General features: G+C 33.9%; 1 protein-coding gene across 2 annotated transcripts; it reads right to left on the bottom strand.

Annotated features, from left to right (window-relative positions):
• Positions 1-1057: 1057 nt before the first annotated feature.
• LOC122023814 (TBC1 domain family member 15-like) lies at positions 1058-18851 on the bottom strand. Of its 2 annotated transcripts, XM_042582179.1 has the most exons (16): positions 18696-18851; positions 18451-18621; positions 18265-18346; positions 18069-18176; positions 17848-17932; positions 17195-17249; positions 16234-16638; positions 14814-14873; positions 13175-13273; positions 12981-13091; positions 12028-12099; positions 11799-11915; positions 10893-11042; positions 2831-2931; positions 1276-1606; positions 1058-1235 (listed from the first exon to the last, which is right to left on the bottom strand). In XM_042582179.1, the coding sequence occupies exons 1-15, from the start codon at positions 18759-18761 to the stop codon at positions 1279-1281; spliced, it is 2010 nt and encodes a 669-aa protein (XP_042438113.1). In that variant the 5' UTR covers positions 18762-18851; the 3' UTR covers positions 1058-1235; positions 1276-1278. The 2 variants fall into 2 exon arrangements, with proteins under 2 accessions (XP_042438113.1, XP_042438112.1); XM_042582178.1 differs by having other exon boundaries at positions 1058-1606.
• Positions 18852-20880: the final 2029 nt, after the last annotated feature.

The raw sequence follows: 20880 nt of genomic DNA, 5'->3' as shown, positions 1-20880 counted from the left end.
TGACAAACCATTTTGCAGAGCAAACGATAAATATTTTGCAAAATAGACATCTTATAAAATATAAAAGAAAGATAGGAAAGCTGAAATTTACATACCAACAAAAGAGAATATAAATAAATAAATAAATTGAGCCAATATTCCTACCAAAGTCAAAATGCAAATGCTGGGAATTTCTTGAGTTTTTTTCTTTTCCACCGGGAGAAGTCCTGAGATGTCATTCCATCCCACAGCTTTCTTGACCCTCAATTGTCTTCCTCCTGCCCACAGAGAAGTTGGAGGATTACACACAGGGAAGTTCAAGAAAGCTGTGGAAAGGAATGGCATGGACTTGAAGAAGGGAAGGTGGTGAGCGAACGGGTGAGCTCCGAGCTCTACAAGGAAGTGGCATTTGAAGGCTTGAATTGACGGTGAGACCAAAGTTTGGAGGACCACAATTGAGTGAATTATGGCTGGAGTAGCAGAAGCCGCCTCTGTCCTTTCCAAGCATTGCAGAGAAAGAAACTGAGGAAGGGGAAAAAAGATGAATTATTTGAGGGGCCTAATTGGACCCATTCCATCTTTGCAAGCGGTAGAGAAGCTTTGGAAATGAAAGTTTTACTGGTGCTGCTTCTAAATCTTCTAAAGACAAAAAAAAAAATAACAGTAAAATTAGCTTGAAATTGTGGAGATGAGATGAGTTAAGATCTGTGGAGCAGAGCAAAAGAAGAATGAGGGTGAAGATTGGGCAGATTTGGGGACAGGGATCACATGCAAAGGAATAGTGTTCCATGGGTGGCCTTCTGGTCCCCCTTGATGTGCTCTGCTCTGCTTAACACAGCATCTCAATGGGGATGTGTGGAAGCCAGGAAGAAAAAGGCTGATGAGTAGAGATGTGGATGATGAATCGATAGACCAACCAAGGAGGTGGTCATGATCTGTGTATGGCCAGATGATTACTTCGGGTAAGAAAAGTGAAAAAAAATAAAAATTGTGATTTAGAGAGACAAATCCTCACGAATAAAAACAAGTATTTAAGAATGACTAGCGAACAAAAATTACTTCTAATGCTAGACACCTCTCGACTGTAATGCTATCTTAATAAAGAGGCTAACAATATTCATTATACATTTTAACGAATGGGAGATATAGGTTTTATACACAATCATAACTAAAATGAGAGTTATCGATTTATATACAATGCTAAACGAATCTGCACCTATGGAATAACTGAAGTCTTAAACTATCATGTTTCATTTGTTAAAGAGAGAAAAAGAAATGACCAAGGAAAGGAAAGATGTTCTACAATACTTCATCTTCCAGGGGGTAGAGTCCCATGTTGGTTTCAAGGGGCAAGGATGGAGGGGTGCCTGGCGGAATGCAAGCAGCTCCATTCTCTCCAGCACAGACACACAATGCCTCAGCCTCTTTGATCATCCAGTCAAGATCGATAGTACCACTGAGTTCATTAATAAACTTTAGGAGCGTGTCGAAGTCCATCTGCTCACCCATGATTTTCGTTCGGTGCCTCCTCAGGATCGCAACGCACATGTACAAGTGAAGATGCTCAGACAAATAATGTGTCCATAGAACCTCCCACAGTCGTAAAATGTTTTCATATTCAAATTCCCTACAGTTGCACAACAGATGGTGAGATGACTACTATGATGTGCAATTTAAAGGGGCAAAATCCGGGGGCCAAAATTTTCAAAATAAATAATCTACGTGAGAAAATGTGGAAGCGTTCACAGAAAGTACATGATGCATAGAAAATGAAACTTCTAAAATGAGGCATAAACCTCAGAAGGTGGATGATGATGCATCAGAAATAAAATAGTTATAGCAAATAATTCTGGGAGATGCAAGCTTCAATCAGAATGATGCAGAATAAACAATGAGATTAGGCATGGAAGCTGGAGCAATAGTTTGGCAAAGGCACTTAATCCAGCAGCAACATAGACTGCTCCAGATTTTTCAAATCAACTTATCAATACAAAATCTTCTGAAGGAAATCTATGTACGCTTCACATTAAGGTCAACTTTGAAGTGCCATTTTGCACAATAAAATATGGTGCATATTGTAGCAAAAGGTGATTACGCTCATTTTAGACGCTCCTCACAGCGTACACATATATTTATGGCTTGTCATCATTCTCTTGTAACTTTCCAGATAGGCACAAGTAGTAATTATCATCATTCATTCACAAATTCCACATTTTGGCTAGTTAAAGATGGATCCAACATAGATCAATATTTGTTAACTTTAGAAGGGATATTCATTGTTGATCGAGGGTATATACACATTACCCACAAAATTTTGCAAGTTATAACTCCTAAGATCTAATCTAAGATAACTTGATGGAAAAGTGTAGAATGCAATGTCAAATGATCGTTTCAAGGAAGGAAAGGGGGAAAAAACAACTTTTATAATTCATCAGTAGTAGAGTTTATAAAAAAACCTAATACCTAGATTTTTTATTTTTTATTTCAAAAAAATATATATGATTGAATTGAAAATGAGAAATCTAAATTATGGGGCTCAGTAGTAGAGTTTGCCACAATGTATTGTCAAGTAATTTTCTAGGAAGAATTACAGCACATGATCATTTCAGTAGTGCAAGATTGAGCGTATGGAGAAAAGTTGTGAATAAGAAGAAGGTAAAATTGGCTTTATTTCCTTGAACAAAAGTGAACCGGGCTTAGTGGATGCCACTCCACATCAATTTGTTACACGAGAAAAGTTACTGCAAATTTTCATATATATTTGAGCAAAGGTAATTGTAACCATCTTTATCTTGCAAAAATAAATCTAGCCAAGCAGATGCAATGGATCACATATGTACTGAAAACTTACCTTTTGAACTGTATGAGAATCCAACGGAAACAAATGAAGTAATTCAAACAATCTTTCTGTTCAAAGTAGTTATGCAAAGGACTGTCCAAAAGCTCAACAAGCTGAAAAGGCAATAAAAAAAGGAGTTTAGGCCACAAAATATCAGAAAATTTTTTTGAGGCAAGGTTGCAGCATAAATCATATTTATCCAGCAAGTGAAATGATTGCGACCCAAGTACACCAGAATAGCAATGGTTCTGTATATGCTATTTGCAACGAGTGATCAAAGAAAGATGAGCTAAAAACAAATATATCAAAATCAATATAAATTATATTAAATATTATTTTCTTTGGTCAACTCCGCCCATGATGACCGGTCATGGCCGGTCCCAAGCCCGGATAAAGGAGGAGGGTTGCGTTAGGTTGCCGGCCAGCGTCAAACTATGGCAAATATTCAATGAATGAATCCATTAAACTATTGTGCTAATGCTAGGTTGTTCCCCGGAAGGAACGCGTTACAGGGTCCGACTGTAACGTCTCGGCAAGGACCGCTACATCTCCAGAACTCGGGTGTAGTGATAAATATGCAAAAGTTCGCGTTACAGGATCCGACTGTAACGTCTCAGCAAGGACCGCTACATCTCCATGAGAACTTGAGTGTAGTGTTAAATAGGCAAAAGTTCTCACACCATAGGTTAGATAAGAACAAATATGATAGGAAAACTAATAATCTAAGATTTGGAACATGGAATATAGGAACTCTCACTGGTAAATCAATGGAGGTAGTAGATATGATGATTAGGAGAAAAATTAGTATTTTATGTGTACAAGAGACAAAATGGATAGGCGAGAAGACAAAGATGATAGAGAACTCGGGTTTTAAGTTATGGTACACTGAAAAGAGTAAAACAAGAAATGGAGTGGGTATCATTGTAGATAATTTGTTAAAGGATGAAGTTGTAGGAGTAGTTAGAAAAGGGGATAGAATTATAGCCCTTAAAATAATAGTGGCGAAAGAAACTATGAACATAATTAGCGTATATGCATCACAAGTAGGATTAGATGAAGCTACCAAATCAAGGTTTTGGGAGGACTTAGATGAAATATTACAAAATATTCCACCAAGTGAAATGATTTTAATAGGAGGTGATCTAAATGGGCATGTCGGAGTGAAAAATGAGGAATATGAGAGAGTACATGGGAGTTATGGGTTTGGAACGAGGAATGAGGAAGGGAAAATTATATTAGATTTTGCGATAGCATATGACCTTATATTAGCTAATACGTTTTTTTTAAGAAAAGATAAGAACACTTAGTCACATTCAAAAGTGGGAATAATAAATCGCAAATTGACTTTCTTATGGTTAGGAAAAAGGATAGAAAGATTTGTAAAGATTGCAAAGTCATCCCTGGAGAAAGCTTAACTACCCAACATAGGGTAGTAGTGTTGGATATACGCCTCGAACATAGTTTCAAAAGAAAGAAAATATATACAATTCCTAGAATTAAGTGGTGGAAGTTAAAGGATGGGAAATAAAATATATTTAAGGAGAAGGTAGAAGTACAAGCATTAGGTGAAATATACGATGACTCTAATACACCATGGGATAAGATTGTATCAAAGTTGAAAATAGTAGCTAAGAGTGTACTCGGTGAGTAAAGGGACATGCACCACTAAGTAAAGAATCTTGGTGGTGGAATGAGAAAGTACAAGAGAAAGTGAAGGAAAAATGAATAGCTTATAAGAAATTATATATTTGTAAGAACGAGGAAAACTTAAAAAAATATACAATAGCCAAGAAAGAAGCTAAGAAAGTAATGAGTGAAGCAAAAAATAAAACTTTTGAACGGTTATATCAAAAATTGGATACAAAAGAAGGGGAAAGAGATATTTATAGAATAGCTAAAGTGAGAGAAAGGAAAACAAGAGATCTTAGCCAAATAAAATGTATTAAAGATGAATGTAATATGATATTAGTAAATGATGGAGAAATAAAAGAGCGGTGGAAGAGGTATTTTCATCAACTTTTTAATGAAGGTTTAGGTGACCAACTTAACTTAGGTAATTTAATTAGGTCAAATGAGCATAGAAATTTTAATTTTTATCGTAGAATTCAAACTTCAGAAGTAAAACAAACTTTAAATGAGATGCACAATGGAAAAGTCATTGGACCATGATATTTGATAGAGGTATAGAAGTGCTTAGGGAAACAAGGTATTGAATGACTTACAAAATTATTTAACATGATATTGAAAACGAAAAGAATGCCTGATCAATGGAGGATAAGTACTCTAGTTCCCTTATATAAGAACAAGGGAGACATACAATGATAGACTATAAAATTATGTGAATTATAAGGACATGAAGAAAAGTAATAGAAAAATAATGAAGGAGACCAAGGTAATCAAAATCTGGATCTATGTATGAAAGGTCGATAATAGAAGCTATACATCTTAGACAATTAATTGAAAAATATCTGGAAAAAAACAAGATCTACATAGGGTATTCATTGACTAGAAAAAGCTTATAATAGAGTCTCGAGAGAAATTATATGGAGAATTTTAGAAGAAGAGGTGTTAACATAACGTATATTGAACTAATTAAGGATATGTATGAGAATAAGAGGAGAGTGAATTAATGGAAGCATTTCGATAAAGATAGGGTTACATCAAGGATCAACCCTAAGTCCCTATCTTTTTATACTAATTATGGATGAACTCACTACACGCATTCAAGACACAGTACTGTAGTGCATGTTGTTTACAGATGATATTATTTTGGTAGATGAGACACGTGAAGGAGTAAATGTTAAGCTAGAATCTTGGAGGGAAACACTAGAAGGGAAAGATTTTAAGCTTAGTAGATTAAAGACAGAATATATGGAATTTAAATTTAGCAATATTAGAAATAATGAAACAATTGTGATAAGAGAGGACGAGTTGCTTGATACCGAGAGATTTAAATATTTAGGATCATTTATACAAAATGATGGAGGGATTGAGAGAGACGTCTTACATAGAATACAAGCGGGATGGTTGAAATGGAGAAGGGCGTCGAGTGTTTTATTGGATCGTAAAGTACCTCTTAAACTTAAAAGTAAGTTCTATAAAACTTGTTAGACCTGTTATGTTATATGAAGTCGAATGTTGAGCAATGATTTGAGCATATAAGCATAAGATGAAAGTTACATACGAAAATGGACAAAATAAGGAATGAGAGCATTAGAGAGAAAGTCGGAGTTGCATCTATTGAGGACAAACTCCGAGAGACACGTTTAAGATGGTACGGACATGTACTTAGACGTCCAATAAATGCTCCAGTTAGGCGATGTGAAACTATAATAAACATGCATATCAAACAAGGAAGAGGAAGACCAAAAAAGACTTGGTTAGCAACAATAAAACAAGATAAAATTTATTTAAATATAGATGATGATATAATAGGAGATAGAGCTCAATAGCGTAAAAGAATTCATACAGCCGACCCCACCTAGTGGGAAAAGGCTTGGTTGTTGTTGTTGTTGTATTTTCTTTGGTCTATCCCTCACTCTTTAAACCACCTTAAATTCTGCTCGAATGAACTTGTTTGCCTATACAATCTATTGATCATCTTTAAACCTATCCAATTTTCTATATTTTTTCAAAATTTTATTGGAACTACATTGTATTGGAGCTGCGTACAAGAAAAGCAGCTTGCTTAAACACATAAGCTTAGTCAATCTTTTCCTTTGAGGAAAAGCACTATCTTTGATCTTCCTGTGGCATCAAACGGAATTGACTTGAAATGACTACACAAAACATATTACATTGTGCCACTTTTGCAAAATTTGATCGTTAGAAATTGTTAAACTCTATGCACACCACTGCTCACAATTTACTAAATTTATTTTTGAAGCAAAATTTACATGTGTTTGAATCTAAGAATGCATCAGTCAGGGGCAGAGCCGCCCTTGGGCTAGGGCGGGCTCTAACCCCACCTAATTTTTGCACGTTGTTTTTTTTTTTCCAGCCCCACAAAATTATTGATTGTTCCCATTAGCTCCCTCCTCCTTTCAAATTCCAACCGATTACCTTCAAAAAAAAAAAAAACTACGAGAAAAGGCTTGAATCAGAATATTTAGCAAGAAAAGTTGAAAAACAAACCCTAATTCTTGTATGTCATACGCGAGCTGTTCTCCTTTGATTTCAGTCATTTCGTTGACGATTTCCTAGAGTTTGGGTCATGGGTTGTGCGTTTTGAACCCTAGGAAAATTTTCGACCAAACCCGGTCATGACCATCACCTCCGACCCTTTGAGTTTTCATCTACAAATTTAGCAAAACTATCATGTGACCCAAATCAATTTTGCTTCATTTTGAGGAGTTTTCAACTCGATTCCAGATCCTTGGTTTGAGTTTTTTTAGGCGGTCGATGTTTATTAATTGATTGGTTTATTGTTGTAGGTCTTGAAATTGTGCGACTTTGAGGTAAAATTCGACAACTCTAAAATTATGTGAATATTTAGTTGTGATTATTTGAGTTACGATAACACTTGGTAATAATGTTTATGAATTTCAAGTTTAGATTTTTAGCCTAAAAATTTATTGTTGTGAATTTTGGGAAAATAATTATTGATTGCGATATTTGAGAATTATAACTAAAATGTACTTATATATTGAATATAATATATTTATTTAATTGACAGATTGATTTATCTTGTTTTAATTCTCGTTTCTAAAGCAACAAAAGAACTAGCATTTTTTAACTATGAAATTTATTAAAATTAAAATAGTTATTCATAATAAGATGAAGATTTTTTAGCAAATTCTATGGACAGGAGTTAGTTAAAAAAATTGATAACGAGATAATAATTAAAGAATTTGACTCTAATATTGTTGATTCTAAAAAAAATCAAAGAGCACAACTTCAAGATATTTTTGTTCTATGCTTTTGAATGTATTAAATATTAAATACTTTTATTACATATGTTTAGAAAATTAATATTCACATACTTTTTTATTTTATTTATATTTTAAAATTAATTAATTTATAGTATCAATTATAATCAACGATTAGCCGTTAGTTTTGAATCTCGGCTTCACACCTGCATCTATCTAGTCTTCTCTTAAAATTCACACAAGCTCAATTCTTTCCATTCGATTTAAAATCCACCCATATGCTTTCTAAAGATTGGGTTCTTTGGTCTTCAAGGGCTTTCATGTTCAAATACATCCATATCTATCTACCTTTTTTACAGCCAAGTTTCATGAACTCTTTCATGTTCTTATGTTCTAGCATATGGTGGGATACTTTCTTAACAAGATCTAGTATATTGTGGTGTTGTATATGGTTTCACGTGTTAATGAAATTTTGAGTTATCTTGACATAGATGCTTAATGCCATTACAAATTCGTCAGCATAATCAATAACACAACACTAACCTACTAGACACTAGGTTGATAACCAACACGACATCAAAGACCTAGTTAGTAACATAGAGAAACATTACAATCAAGTAAGCCAACACCAAACTGTTGGTTGGTCCTAGGAAGATCATACCGGTTTCACTGTACAAAAATTTTATACAAGTGTCGAACCTTTCCTAAACAACCTATTGTGTTCTTTAGAAATTAAATTAGGAATCGCAAACGGAACTTAACATTATTGATTCCAAATTTAACTTATTTGTTCTTAATGGTTTAGATTTGGATCGCAAACGGTGCTTAACATTATTGATCCAAATCCACCTATGTTATAAATTCAATTAAATATTAATTTCCAAAATTAGCTTTGAGGACTGCATGGCGAGGCACTAGTCCTTCTTGGGTATGGGATCATCCACCACCGCCTAGACAAAGCCTTTTAAGGAAAGCTAATATTTAATTTCCTTATATAACTCTAGGTTTAACTAAAAAGAACAATCGAATCACAAATTCGAAAAATAAAAGAAACACAAATTCAAAACTCTAGAATCATATGCCTCTTGTGTTTAGAATCCATACAAAGAAAAACTAGCATGATGCGGAAAACAAATTACTAATTATACCTTTTCTTTGTATGCTAATAACCTCGAGATCTTCTACCGTATTCCTCGCCTCCTCTTGGACGTCGTGTGGGCGACGATCCTCCAAGATGAACACCACCCAAAAGCTCCTCCTCCTTCTCTAGAATTCGACCACCACTACCACTAAGGAACAAAAGAGAGCAAGGGTAAAGAAAAAAGAGAGGGTCGGCCACAATAGAGAGCACCAACAAGAGAATAAGAATTGATATATCATGAGGTCTCTCCTCCCCTTCTTTTATAATACTTGCCCAAGGCAAATAAGGAATGATTTTTATAAAAATTAAAATCTTCCTCTTGTTTTTCCTTTACTTGGGCACCAAGCAAGGGTGGCCGGCCCTAAGAGGAAGGAAATAAAAATCTTGTAAAAATTTTATAAGCAAAGAAGGAAAGCTCTTATAAAATTTTACAAGTTCTCTTTTAATTTCCTAATGTGGATTTTAAAAAAGGAAAGTTCTAAAAATTAAAACCAAGTTTTAAAATTTAAAACATCTCTTCTAATTTTTCGTTTTTTAACATGATTACAAAAAAGGAAAGTTTCAAATTTAAAACTCTTTTAAAAACCATGAGGATGGTTAAAAAAGGAAAGTTTTAAAACTTTTAAAACTTTCTTTTAAACCATGTGGCCTAATTTAAATAAGGAAAGTTTTATAATTTTAAAATCTCTCTTTTAAAACTTGTAGATATCTATAAAGAGAAGATTTTAAAAATTCAAAACAACCCTCATATTTTGAATTATGGTGGTCGGCCCCTACTTGCTTGGGCACCAAGCATAGGGTCGGCCCCTTTGAGAAGGAAGTGGCCGGCCCCTATGGCTTGGTCACCAAGCCATGGGTCGGCCCCCTCTTGGACACCAAGATGGGTTTATCATGAATGGATACGAGGCATTAATGAGGCTACGATAGGGACTTAGAGGAGAAATTGGTTTTGGCCTTCCGACGAGCTCACGTATCCCGTGTTCGCCCCAAACACACAACTCAAGTTCATCAATAATAACTCATTCCACTAAAGAGTTATTATTGCACTACCGCACCAATCCCAAATTACATTATGGGCTCCTACTTATCATGAGTGTGTTAGTCTCCCTGTGTTTAAGATATCGAATGTCCATTAATTTAATTGAATTACTGACAACTCGCTTTAATTAATATCTTAGTCCAAGAATAGTACCACTCAACCTTATTGTCATGTCGGACTAAGTCCACCTACAGGGTTTAACATGACAATCCTTATGAGCTCCTCTTGGGGACATTCTCAACCTAGATAACTAAGACACAGTTTCCTTCTATAATCAACAACACACACTATAAGTAATATCATTTCCCAACTTATCGGGCCTATTGATTTATCGAGCTAAATCTCACCCTTTGATAAGTCAAAGCAATAAATACTAAATATATGTACTTATTATTATATTAGGATTAAGAGCACACACTTCCATAATAACTAAGGTCTTGTTCTTTTATTAAGTCGGTATAAAAAGAACTTACCTTAAATGGTCCTACTCAATACACTAAGAGTGTACTAGTGTAATTTATTAGTCAAAATAAACTAATACCTAATTACACTATGACTATTCCAATGGTTTGTTCCTTTCCATCTTAGTCGTCAGCAACTGTTTATAATTTATAAGGAACTGATAACATGATCTTCTGTGTGTGACACTACATACCATGTTATCTACTATATAAATTAATTGAACAACTACACTCAACATAAATGTAGATATTTTTGACCAATGTGATTCTTTATTTCTAAAATAAATGTTTACAAAAGTTAGGCTTTTAGTATACACTCTAACACAAACTAGGTAAATTTGAACTTTAAGACAAAATATACATAAAAAATCCCATTGGCAATAATATTGAAACCCATTGACGATAATACAAAGACACACATATAGTTGTCCTTATAAATGGCAAACTATGACTCTGCAGACATTTCAAATATTAACATATTAATCAAAGAACCAAATATCAGCAACAATATTGTATGTTTCAGGAAAAGTCTATGCCTAGAGTATTTTGAAGCTCAAGCAAGTACCTTAGATAAGGCAAACAATTGGGAATGCATCCCACTCTGATCACGATTAAAATTGGGTCCCAGACGTTCCATCATTGCTGTGAAACACCAAAAGGACTCAGACTCATCCTTCATGACATACAATATCGGTGAAAGAAGATCACTCATTCCCTGAAATCCAATATTCAGTTATGCTTGACAAAAGAAATACAGAAAAAGATGAACAAAAGATGTTAAGCTGACCATGTTCCAAAGATGTAAACATTTATGATATAGTAACTTAAGGGTAGTAGATAAAAAATTTAGCAGGAAAATAAGTATGCCTAGGACAAAAAGATGAACAACTTCAATAGAATTCTAATATATACACCAGCTGGAATTTACGATGACAATCAGAGATTTCAAGAGCAATTGAAAAAATAGCAAGCCCTTGGACACAAGTTCACTAACAAGAAGTTACAGCTACGAAAGAGGAGAATTTGAAAAAGTAAATACTAACAACTAACTTGACCTTTATCAAATGTTTACTGAACAATAAATAGAACATAACCTGAAAGTGATTTCCCAATAGCCATGAGGGCTGTTATGGAGAAGACAAGAACTATAAACGGAAGGAAGTGAGGAAATGTAAAATATCCAAAATAAAGGGAAACCGTAAATAATCAGAAAATAACACTTTAAACAACAATGAGAGGCAGAGGCTAATTGTAATATACATTGGAAGATTAACAAGCCTTGTATATAGATAAGGTTTGAGAGAAGCCCAATACAATCCAAAATAGTTAGCCACTACGATGAAAAATCTTCAAACGATCAAACAGGTACATAAACACAAAAGATAGAAATGTGAAATTATCCAACATATACAAATTTAGCATTAAAAGAGAATGATAGAGCATTAGCTAGAATAAAAAAATATACTGTTACCTGACAGTAACCTAAGTCGAAGTTGTAAAACGAGTATGTCAACAGTATATCACGCAAAACTGTAACATTCTGATTGTCATCCCCTTCGAAATAAGCAACAGATCTATCTGTCCTCACCTTGACAATGTCATAGACACGGTAAGGGTACTGAAGATGCACTAATTTTATGTATGCTGAATTGAATTAAATTAAATAATGAAGAGTAAAAAGGTTAGATAATAATTTCTACCACATCCTTGTCGATTAGGCTTTTCCGCTCCCTAAATTTAGTAAATCTTTTGGCTTGTGCAGCTGAGATACTCTGCAAATGTAACAAATAGATTCGTCTTAAACATATTTTACATAAAAGCACCAAGTCAACATCAACAAGCCGCATAAGTCTCAACAATTTGTAGTCTGCACATAATATCGCAAAGTATAAAAAAATAATAAAAAAACACTACCAATTCACACTTCCCCACTTCTCACAAAAAAGGATATTTTAATAAATAAACAAATATGACATCCAGATTAAGGATAAAGTTTGTAATTCTTTTTCCCAGGGCCCAGGTATCATATATACCGCCAGCATAAAGATCCTAGATCACTGATGCATTTGGCATAGGATGAAATGAAAAAGAACTAATAAAAAGATGCAAAAGACAGGATATCCAAGCTTCCTCACTGTAAATTAGGATTCATGAGCAAACATGCTACATCTAGTCTGGCACCCACTACCAAATTTGTGAGGAATAATTCTACTATTCTATTTGCATAATTCAAGGTTTTAGATGGCAGTCTGGTAATTAGTTTCCACAAATAGTTGAGTTGCTTTGTATCAATACTACTGAGTAGAAGGTTCCAAATTCTGGTCCTTCATCAGGTCAATACGGTTGGCACATACTGGTCTAATCAATCATGATTTAGAAAACAACTAAAATTGATCAACTAGTGAAAATGGTGTTTTCATAGTGAAGCATATGCAAATTTAAGTGCTATCCTTAATCTATGATTACTATAGTGTTTCATCCAACAATCAGAAAGCCCAAAAACAAAGTATTGGTTACATTGGTTCATATTGATGATAGCAAACACAATTTAATCAGAAGCCTAAGTTACACATTTGGTGAGCTAACCATAGCAGCAGAGAAAATGAAAAGAACATTTCAAAGGAAAACATTCCTCCAATATGAAAATGCATACCTGCCACTGGGATTTTAAAATCTCATACTCATGCATCTTCTCTGAAGCAAGGTATTCTCTCTCAGCATATGTTGAATCATATTCATTGTATCCGAGCAAGAATTTCCATACCTGCACTTCCAGTTGTAAATGCCAAGCATTCATAAACAACTACATGTCTTAAATTAAGGTACATTTATAGGTGAGTTACAGACCTCTTTTCGTAGATTGTGTTCAACTCCACCATAAAATATTCTCTCTTTTAGTGCCTTTGAATCAATAATCCGTCCCTCAGAATCCAAGAAAGATGTCCACTGATATAAGAACTTTAAGATTAACTGACAGAATATACCTAATCTAGGGAAAACTTGCACAAATTCAACCAGAATAGATGGTATGTACAAAATGAAGAAAATAAAGGGAAAGTTAGTACACTAAACATGCATATTTCACTTTTAGAAGAAAAAAATCACCACTATCACCCTTATCCATATATGCATAACCATGTAAATTTCCAATGTTGAAGCTGAAGATTTAATAAACGATTTCAGTCTTAATACATCACTTATATTCTGCAGAAGAAATAATAATAATTGAAGGAATAACAAACGTAGGTGCCAGTTGAATCATCTATGGGAACAATAGCAAGTGGCAGCTGTGTAATGGAGAGAGAATCATATTTCTCCCAGCATCAACCGGACTAATGATTGGCTATGCTAAAGAATATATGGAGGATAAGGATAAACAGCTCAGTCGTGACCTCTTTGGTATGACCTCTTCGGCATCTGTGGCCCGGCTGTCATGAGCACTGGATTCACCCATCATGGCAAGAACATAGGATTCAGTAGGACCAGAAGAAAGAGGGCCAGATGGCATACTCATTGTGACTCAAAGAATCCAATATAAAACATTCTCTAATTTAGGATTAGTAACACCAAGTAACTCAACACTATAATAATCATTAAGTCCAAAAGGAAATTTGACAAGAAGAAGGTCCTGCTCTTGCTTTGGATCTTCAATATTACCAGCATGGTATGAAAAAACAGAGAACTCATCTCATGTGCATTTAAATTTTGCAAAATATTCTTGGAAAAACCAGTCTTCTTGCCAAAGAGTGAAAAGAAATTACATATAATGTATAAACACATTGTTTTCTTGAAAGAAAATTAGAAATCTTATATAATAACTGAATCATTCTATGCTACAAAATAAGCAGTTAGCTGTAGCACTTCCACGAACTGTATGAGAAATCCTTTTTTGTCTAGAGGAGATTCTTCAAGATGATGTAGATTTCCTCGCAAGTAGACAGGGAAATGTTTATCATCATATAAAATAGTTGGAAATGTTGAGACAAATTTTGTTTCAAAAAGCGTCTTGGTGGCTTCAAACCAATCAAGGTCACAAGGAACCCTCACACACACAAAAAAATTATTATACACAAGCAAATGGACATTCATGGCTCATAGTTGGATGTCCCATAACACACTGAACACTCAAGTCTCCTGATCAAATTCACTGCCAAGTGGAACTTTGTGATCACACTGGACACTTGAGAGTTGCAATCAGGTTAACGAAAGTGAGATTTGGTGGGTGAGGTAGGGAGGATGGTGTGCCAACTAGTTAAGACAAGAGAAAAAAACTAATTACCAAGCTCAATATAAGAAGAAAATAATTTTATGTGATAATGGAGGGTTCTAAGATCAGCGATACAAAATATCTCATGAAATGGGGAAAAAAAGTGCCATTTGAGGGCTAATACAATAATTTGATCATACACCACATATTAAACAGATCAACTTTCAGCAAAAGTACCATGGAAGAATATGATGTTAAAAAGTAAATACTATGGCATACCTCCTCAAGGGACAAGGGAGCTTTTCTTTGTTTTCCCCAAACCAGAGGTAACTTTTCAAACTGCAAAGATACAAATTAATCAGGTAAAAAAAACTTAACTCCAATACCATGAGGAGATATTGACGAAGACATCATTAATAGGATAAAAAGTCAGTTGTTGAAATGGAGATTGGAGAGGACTTTTGGAGTCTAAGGTAATTCAAATGTGCCCCCACAAATTAAAAGATAAAGGGCAAAAAAAAGATTATTACATTATGTATCGGTATGGTGCATAGTGAAAAAAAACATATGTACAGGAACTAAAAAAGTAGCAAGGATGAGAACCCTAAGATGGATGTCTGGGATTAGAAAAAATATATATATTAAAAAAAACATACTATTATCCCGGAGCAATTAAGAGCAGAGCTAATGGATAATCAATTGGGGGAAAATAACATGGAGTATGGGCAAGCACACTAAGAGATGCTTAATAGTATCTATTAAACAAATGGAGTTGAGCATAGTTAAAGATATAGGAATTAGAGGGAGATAAAAGAAACCTCTAGTTAATTACCAAAAAGTGGTTAAATTGATATGAAAGTGATTAGTGATATAGCACTGCAACCAACTAAATGGCGGGTAATTTCCACACACAATCACAAATAGTGGGGACTAACCTTGTTTGAATATGATGATGATGATGAAGATGAACATGAAAAAATGAGACAACTGGGTGTAATTTATAAACTGTTAGAAATAAGTGACTGATGTATGTGTTTGCTCAAGATTGACATAACAATTGGGGCAATCAAGTGAAATAAAACTCAATTCAGATATCGAATAACATCTTCTAAGAAAATCTAAATCAAATTTCTTATTGGTTTTGGCTAAGACATATGAAGATGGAAGTAAACAAATTGAAAGAATTCCTGTTAGATCAAAAGAAGCCAGTCCAGTTTGATAGAAACATGAACTGCAAGGAACCTGAATTTATGAAAATTGACCTAGCTAATCAAATCTGATTTATAATTTCAGTGAGATAGATAATGATGTTATTTATAATTTCCTTGATAACTTACAGGAGTTTACCAACAATCAAAGGTTTGGTCAACCAATCTATTACACCAAGGAAATTGATGCATTTGCACCATTCTCTATTAGCAAACAGGATTTATCAAATCCATGAGCCAACAGTATGATTTTTTTGAATATATACAATCCCTAAAAGCTTGGAAAATGCTTAATGTGAGATTTTGATTTAAGTTAGAGCAACAGTATAACTCAAAAATGGTCATGTAAATAAAATAAAATATAAAGATGACATTGACGTACTTCTTGTCAAGAAGAAAACTATTGACTCATAAACTAGCCAAAACGTTATTTGCAGCACAACTTTGTTGAATATACAAAAATAAAAATGGTCATAACTGAAGTGATTCACCTCCAAGGGATCTGAATCCACCTGGACCATATTTGTAGTTTTTTTCTCATCATCAGATGAGCTAGTTGCTGGATTAAGAAAACCGCCTTCAACTTGTTGTTTTTTACGATGAGTATTAAGTAAATCACCATGATTTTCTCGGAATAGATGAGAAGTTGTTTCTCGGGCAAACTTTGTGACTAGAGAAAATTTCTCCATGACTTGAATTGAGATATCTCGAGCAGGATCATGAGATTTTTTTGGTCGCCCTCTATACTCAGAAATACCGGAAGAAATGCCACCATAGGTAGTTCCATTTACTATCTTTGAATCATCAAGCGAAGAAAATGAATTGCTTGGTTTGTGCAAGGATGCTCTATTGGCAACAGAAATAACCCTTGGAAGCTCTAGAGATGATAGAGTTCTCTGTAAAAGCCAGCAGTGATATATATAAAGCTCACAAAAGTATAGATGTTCACTTCAGCAAATTAAATCTTCAATAACATTAGTCATGCAGCATCATTTTAACTTAGGGTGGGAAGATAATCAAATTGTAGGAGATTGAAATTGTCTCTTATGAGAACAAAGTAATTAGAGATTAAAATAAAAGAAAGTGATAAAGGGAGTAAAATTAATTAGCTAAAAGGAAAGAAAATTTTCTTAGTTAATGAATAATTGTGCAGATGGCCAAGACTTGCCAAAAAAAAAATAGACAATCAAATAGACTAACCTAAAATAAGAAATAAAAAAAGGGAATAATCCATTCAAAATGGAGTGTGATTTCTTAATTAGATATATCCAAGTAATGCAGCTCAAGTGGGTCAAACCAATATTGTTCCATTACAAGAATGATACGAATGATGGCAGTTACTAAGTCATAACTGTTAAGATAAAAATATTCTGACAGGTATAATGACTAGCAAAACCAGGAAGTTATCAAAAATATAAGCAATTAATTTAGTAGTTTGACAGTAGGACAAACCTGAAGGGGATCCTGAAAATCATTAACAAGAAAAACATTTGCATCATCGACAGACCTGAAAATAGCATTCACCATAATCTAAGTAGAAAACCAAGTTACCCAACAGTAGAATGCATAAAATTACATTGTAGGTCATATTTCAAGTGTAACTTGAATAGTATTGTGAATGATACAAGTGAATATCTGTTTTCTATTCTTTCACAGTTACAAGCAATGCTTTATCAGAACTGAAGATGTACAATAGCCACAAGATAAAGGTGTTTGTTCAACTCTTTTGATAAATACATCAAAGTACTTACATAAACCAGTTGTTGCAATGCAACTGATGAAAGGAAAGAACAGGCACAACATTAGCCAACAGTGCTAGTACATTTATAACTCACAAGTACTTTGTCTAAACAAAGATCTAACAGCAAATACAATTTGTGGTTAAATGCAATTTTTTTTTTTCTGTGCTTAGTTCCCATGTGTCTTTCTTTAAGGAAATAAAATAGGCACACTTCATTGCTTCAACACAAGGAAGAATTATGTGTCTTTCATTGTCGTTAATTAGTATAAGTCAGTATAGTTAGTTACTACCAATAAAGAAAAGGTAAAACGTTAAAGAGAAGAAAAAATGATGGTAATCAAATAACCAATAAAAAACAACCAACCTCACGATACAAACATGATGCTTCAACGTAGCGAGAAATTCACGAGCCCCACCATTGTAGAAGTAAAAAGGTGGATATGCAAGCCCTACAAATGTGCAGTAACAGATAAATGGAACAATTAAATAACTGTGTAGAATCAGTTAAGGTGTTTTTATCAATACAAGAAAAAAACTACGTACATAGTCACAGATTAACAAAAATAACGTAGGTAACAAATTCACCTGATGAAAGAACCACGATTATATATTGCCAGCCAAGACCTGGAGTGTGCCTTCGAATGGAATGTACATCACTTAGGGGAAGTAACTTAATGGTGTACAGATTCCGGCCTACATGGCAGTATAGCATAGAGCTTAAGTACACAGAAAAATACAACTACATCTTCCAATCTTCAGTGGAAACAACAACTAAAGTCACCTTTCTCCTTTGATATAGAGCTTGAACCTTGCCACAATGAGTCATCCTCCGCATCAGTGCTTGGCTTATAAGGTATCCACGACTAAAACAGATGTGCCAACGAAAATTAAAACAACAAAATTAAGAGCAACAACTAGCATCCATGCAACACAAAGCCACAATTCAGTAAAGAGGACGGAGTATTACTAAGAACAAGGAGGACCCTTGTTTGAAAAGACGCAAGCGCCCGCTGATGCGTTCTGAGGCGTACTGGGTGGGGTGGATCGAGACGTTGTCTTTCGAATAAACGACCTTCAATGGCCCGGACTCACCGGTTATGCTCTTCCCCGAATCGCTCCTTGTAATGTTCGAAGAACCCTAATTCCACTCAAAAAAAGAGTAAAAAGAAGACATCAAACGAGAACATGATAGATCAATCGGGCGATTCGTACAGTGTGTCGAGAAGCGGCGGCATAATCCGAATCGTCGGAGAGATCGTGAAGCTCCGTTTCATGCATAGCGATCCACGCGAGGGAGAAGAGAAAGGATGTGAAGAGATGAGAATTGAGAACAGACCAGAACAGAGCAGAGGATTAATACGAGAATTTCTTCGAGACGAAGGAGAAGGGTTTTTCCAATTGCCTCCTTAAAATTTTAAAATTGTTAAAATATACTATAATTAGAAGTCTTATTTTATTCTTGCAAATGAGTCCTGGAAGTCATTATTGACTAACTTAATGAGGCATTTTGAGCAAGAATGGAAATATCAATTACTAATATCTCAATGTTTTAGTAATCCTGGATACAGTTTGTTGAAGTGATATCATTTCCTATCATTTGACGCTGAAGCAAACCAAAGGAAAAAAGTTAATGATCCATAAATATAGAATAATACATCTATCTACATAAGAAATACCCTAATCCAATAAAACCATGCAAAACCTGACATGACACTGGAATGAGCCAATTAAACTTTCGATTAAATGGAGATTCGGGAGACGAGGAGAGTCAAACTCTCCATTTCGATCAATTTAATCGGTTTAATTAAATTTATATTTTTAAAATCGGAATTGAATTGATTTAATCATAAGAATAAATATTTTAAGAAGAAAAAAATAAAAAAAATTAATTAACCGAATTCAACTTTTAATTTCGATCAATTTAATCAGTTAATTCAATTCTCCCGGGTTAGGGAGTGATACCTGAGGAAATATTGGGGAGTGATACCTGGGAAACATTTTAAAAAATGATAAATTTAATTAGTTTTATTATTTAATCTTGGAGTGACGTCCCATAAAATTTTTTTTATCGACTATCAAAGTAAATTAAAAAGTATGTGCGACAGATAATCTAAAAACTTAGCATTCATTGATTGCACCCTATTTAAAAAAATTATATATAAATACATCATATCTATAAAACTATGAAGATGACAAAATGTACTACGATGATACCATAGCCCTAGAGGTGATACTTAAGAAAATATAGCATGTGCTATAGGTAGTGCTGGGCATATTCAAATAGCCCTTTTTTTTTTTTTTGATAGAATATATATAATTTATATATGATAATTTATTAACACTACAGAAAATTATGATTTAACCGACGACTTATCATTTGGTCATTAAATAGCGACCTAGTTAATTATCTGTAAATTAACAACTGATTAAAATATCAATTGTAAATTAGTGAACGATTAAAATATTGATCGCTAATATAATAATAGAAAATAATTCCATTGTTAATTTAAGATCAAAAATGATAATCAATAATAAATTAATTATAGAATTTATTAGATCAGATTATATTAATCGAGATCAAGGTGACGAATACCTTCGGTCCGATTCATCTAAAAACAATGTGTTTCCTCACGCCCTATTATCTAAATTTTTAAAACTCTATGTAGAATGAAATAAAATTTACACGGGAGCAAAGAAATAATTGTGATATTGAAAATTGAAAACAATGATTTAAAGCAAAGCCTCCTGGCCGCATATATACTTTTAAGTAATCTCTTGTTGCTATATCAAATTATCATCTCATTATTAACGGTTGGATCCTCAACTACGTACGAAATATTTATAGGATTTTTTTTTTCAAATATAATATTAGATTTATGAGTCTCAAGTGCACTTCTCGATTTATTATGACGGTCGATGGAAAATACACCAGACTAATCATCCAAATCCAGTATTGCATGATTCATCAATTTTTTTAGTTAATCTCTTGTTAATTGTAAATATTAGTGTTCCCCTGAATTCTTCTAGCAGCTGATGCCAGTGGAAAATGGAATTTCGTACGCTGCACCATTTTTTTTTTAAGATTTACTGAAGGATTTAATTTGCACATGCATTAAGGATAGCTAATATACTAAAATAAAGTCTGATTTGACATACTGCCCAGTATGTTCTTAGTTCTCTAACATTTGACCTAGAGTTGGATTCTCTACCAGATCTTCAGGAACAAGTGTTTCTACTTTTACGTTTGTCCACATTTTCCCTACCGGCCACCGAAATTGAAATTTCTGCCACTTAAACATGCAAACTAACTAATATGACAATTGCATTGTCAGACACAATACTCCTCTTACCATGGATAAATTAAAAAGCTTCCTAAAATATAAAAATAGTTACTCCT

Source organism: Zingiber officinale, chromosome 9B (genome assembly GCF_018446385.1).
Source record: "Zingiber officinale cultivar Zhangliang chromosome 9B, Zo_v1.1, whole genome shotgun sequence".
In the NCBI taxonomy this organism is placed as follows: Eukaryota; Viridiplantae; Streptophyta; class Magnoliopsida; order Zingiberales; family Zingiberaceae; genus Zingiber; species Zingiber officinale.
This window is presented reverse-complemented; position numbering and strand designations above follow the sequence as displayed.

Coding starts and splice junctions, on each gene's coding strand:
- LOC122023814 (XM_042582178.1), bottom strand. CDS start 18,761: ATGCATGAAACGGAGCTTCACGATCTCTCCGACGATTCGGATTATGCC. Junction 17,250..17,847: donor CATCATGTTTGTATCGTGAG/GTTGGTTGTTTT, acceptor TGCTATTTTCAG/GTCTGTCGATGATGCAAATG. Junction 11,916..12,027: donor GCCTAATCGACAAGGATGTG/GTAGAAATTATT, acceptor GACATTGTCAAG/GTGAGGACAGATAGATCTGT.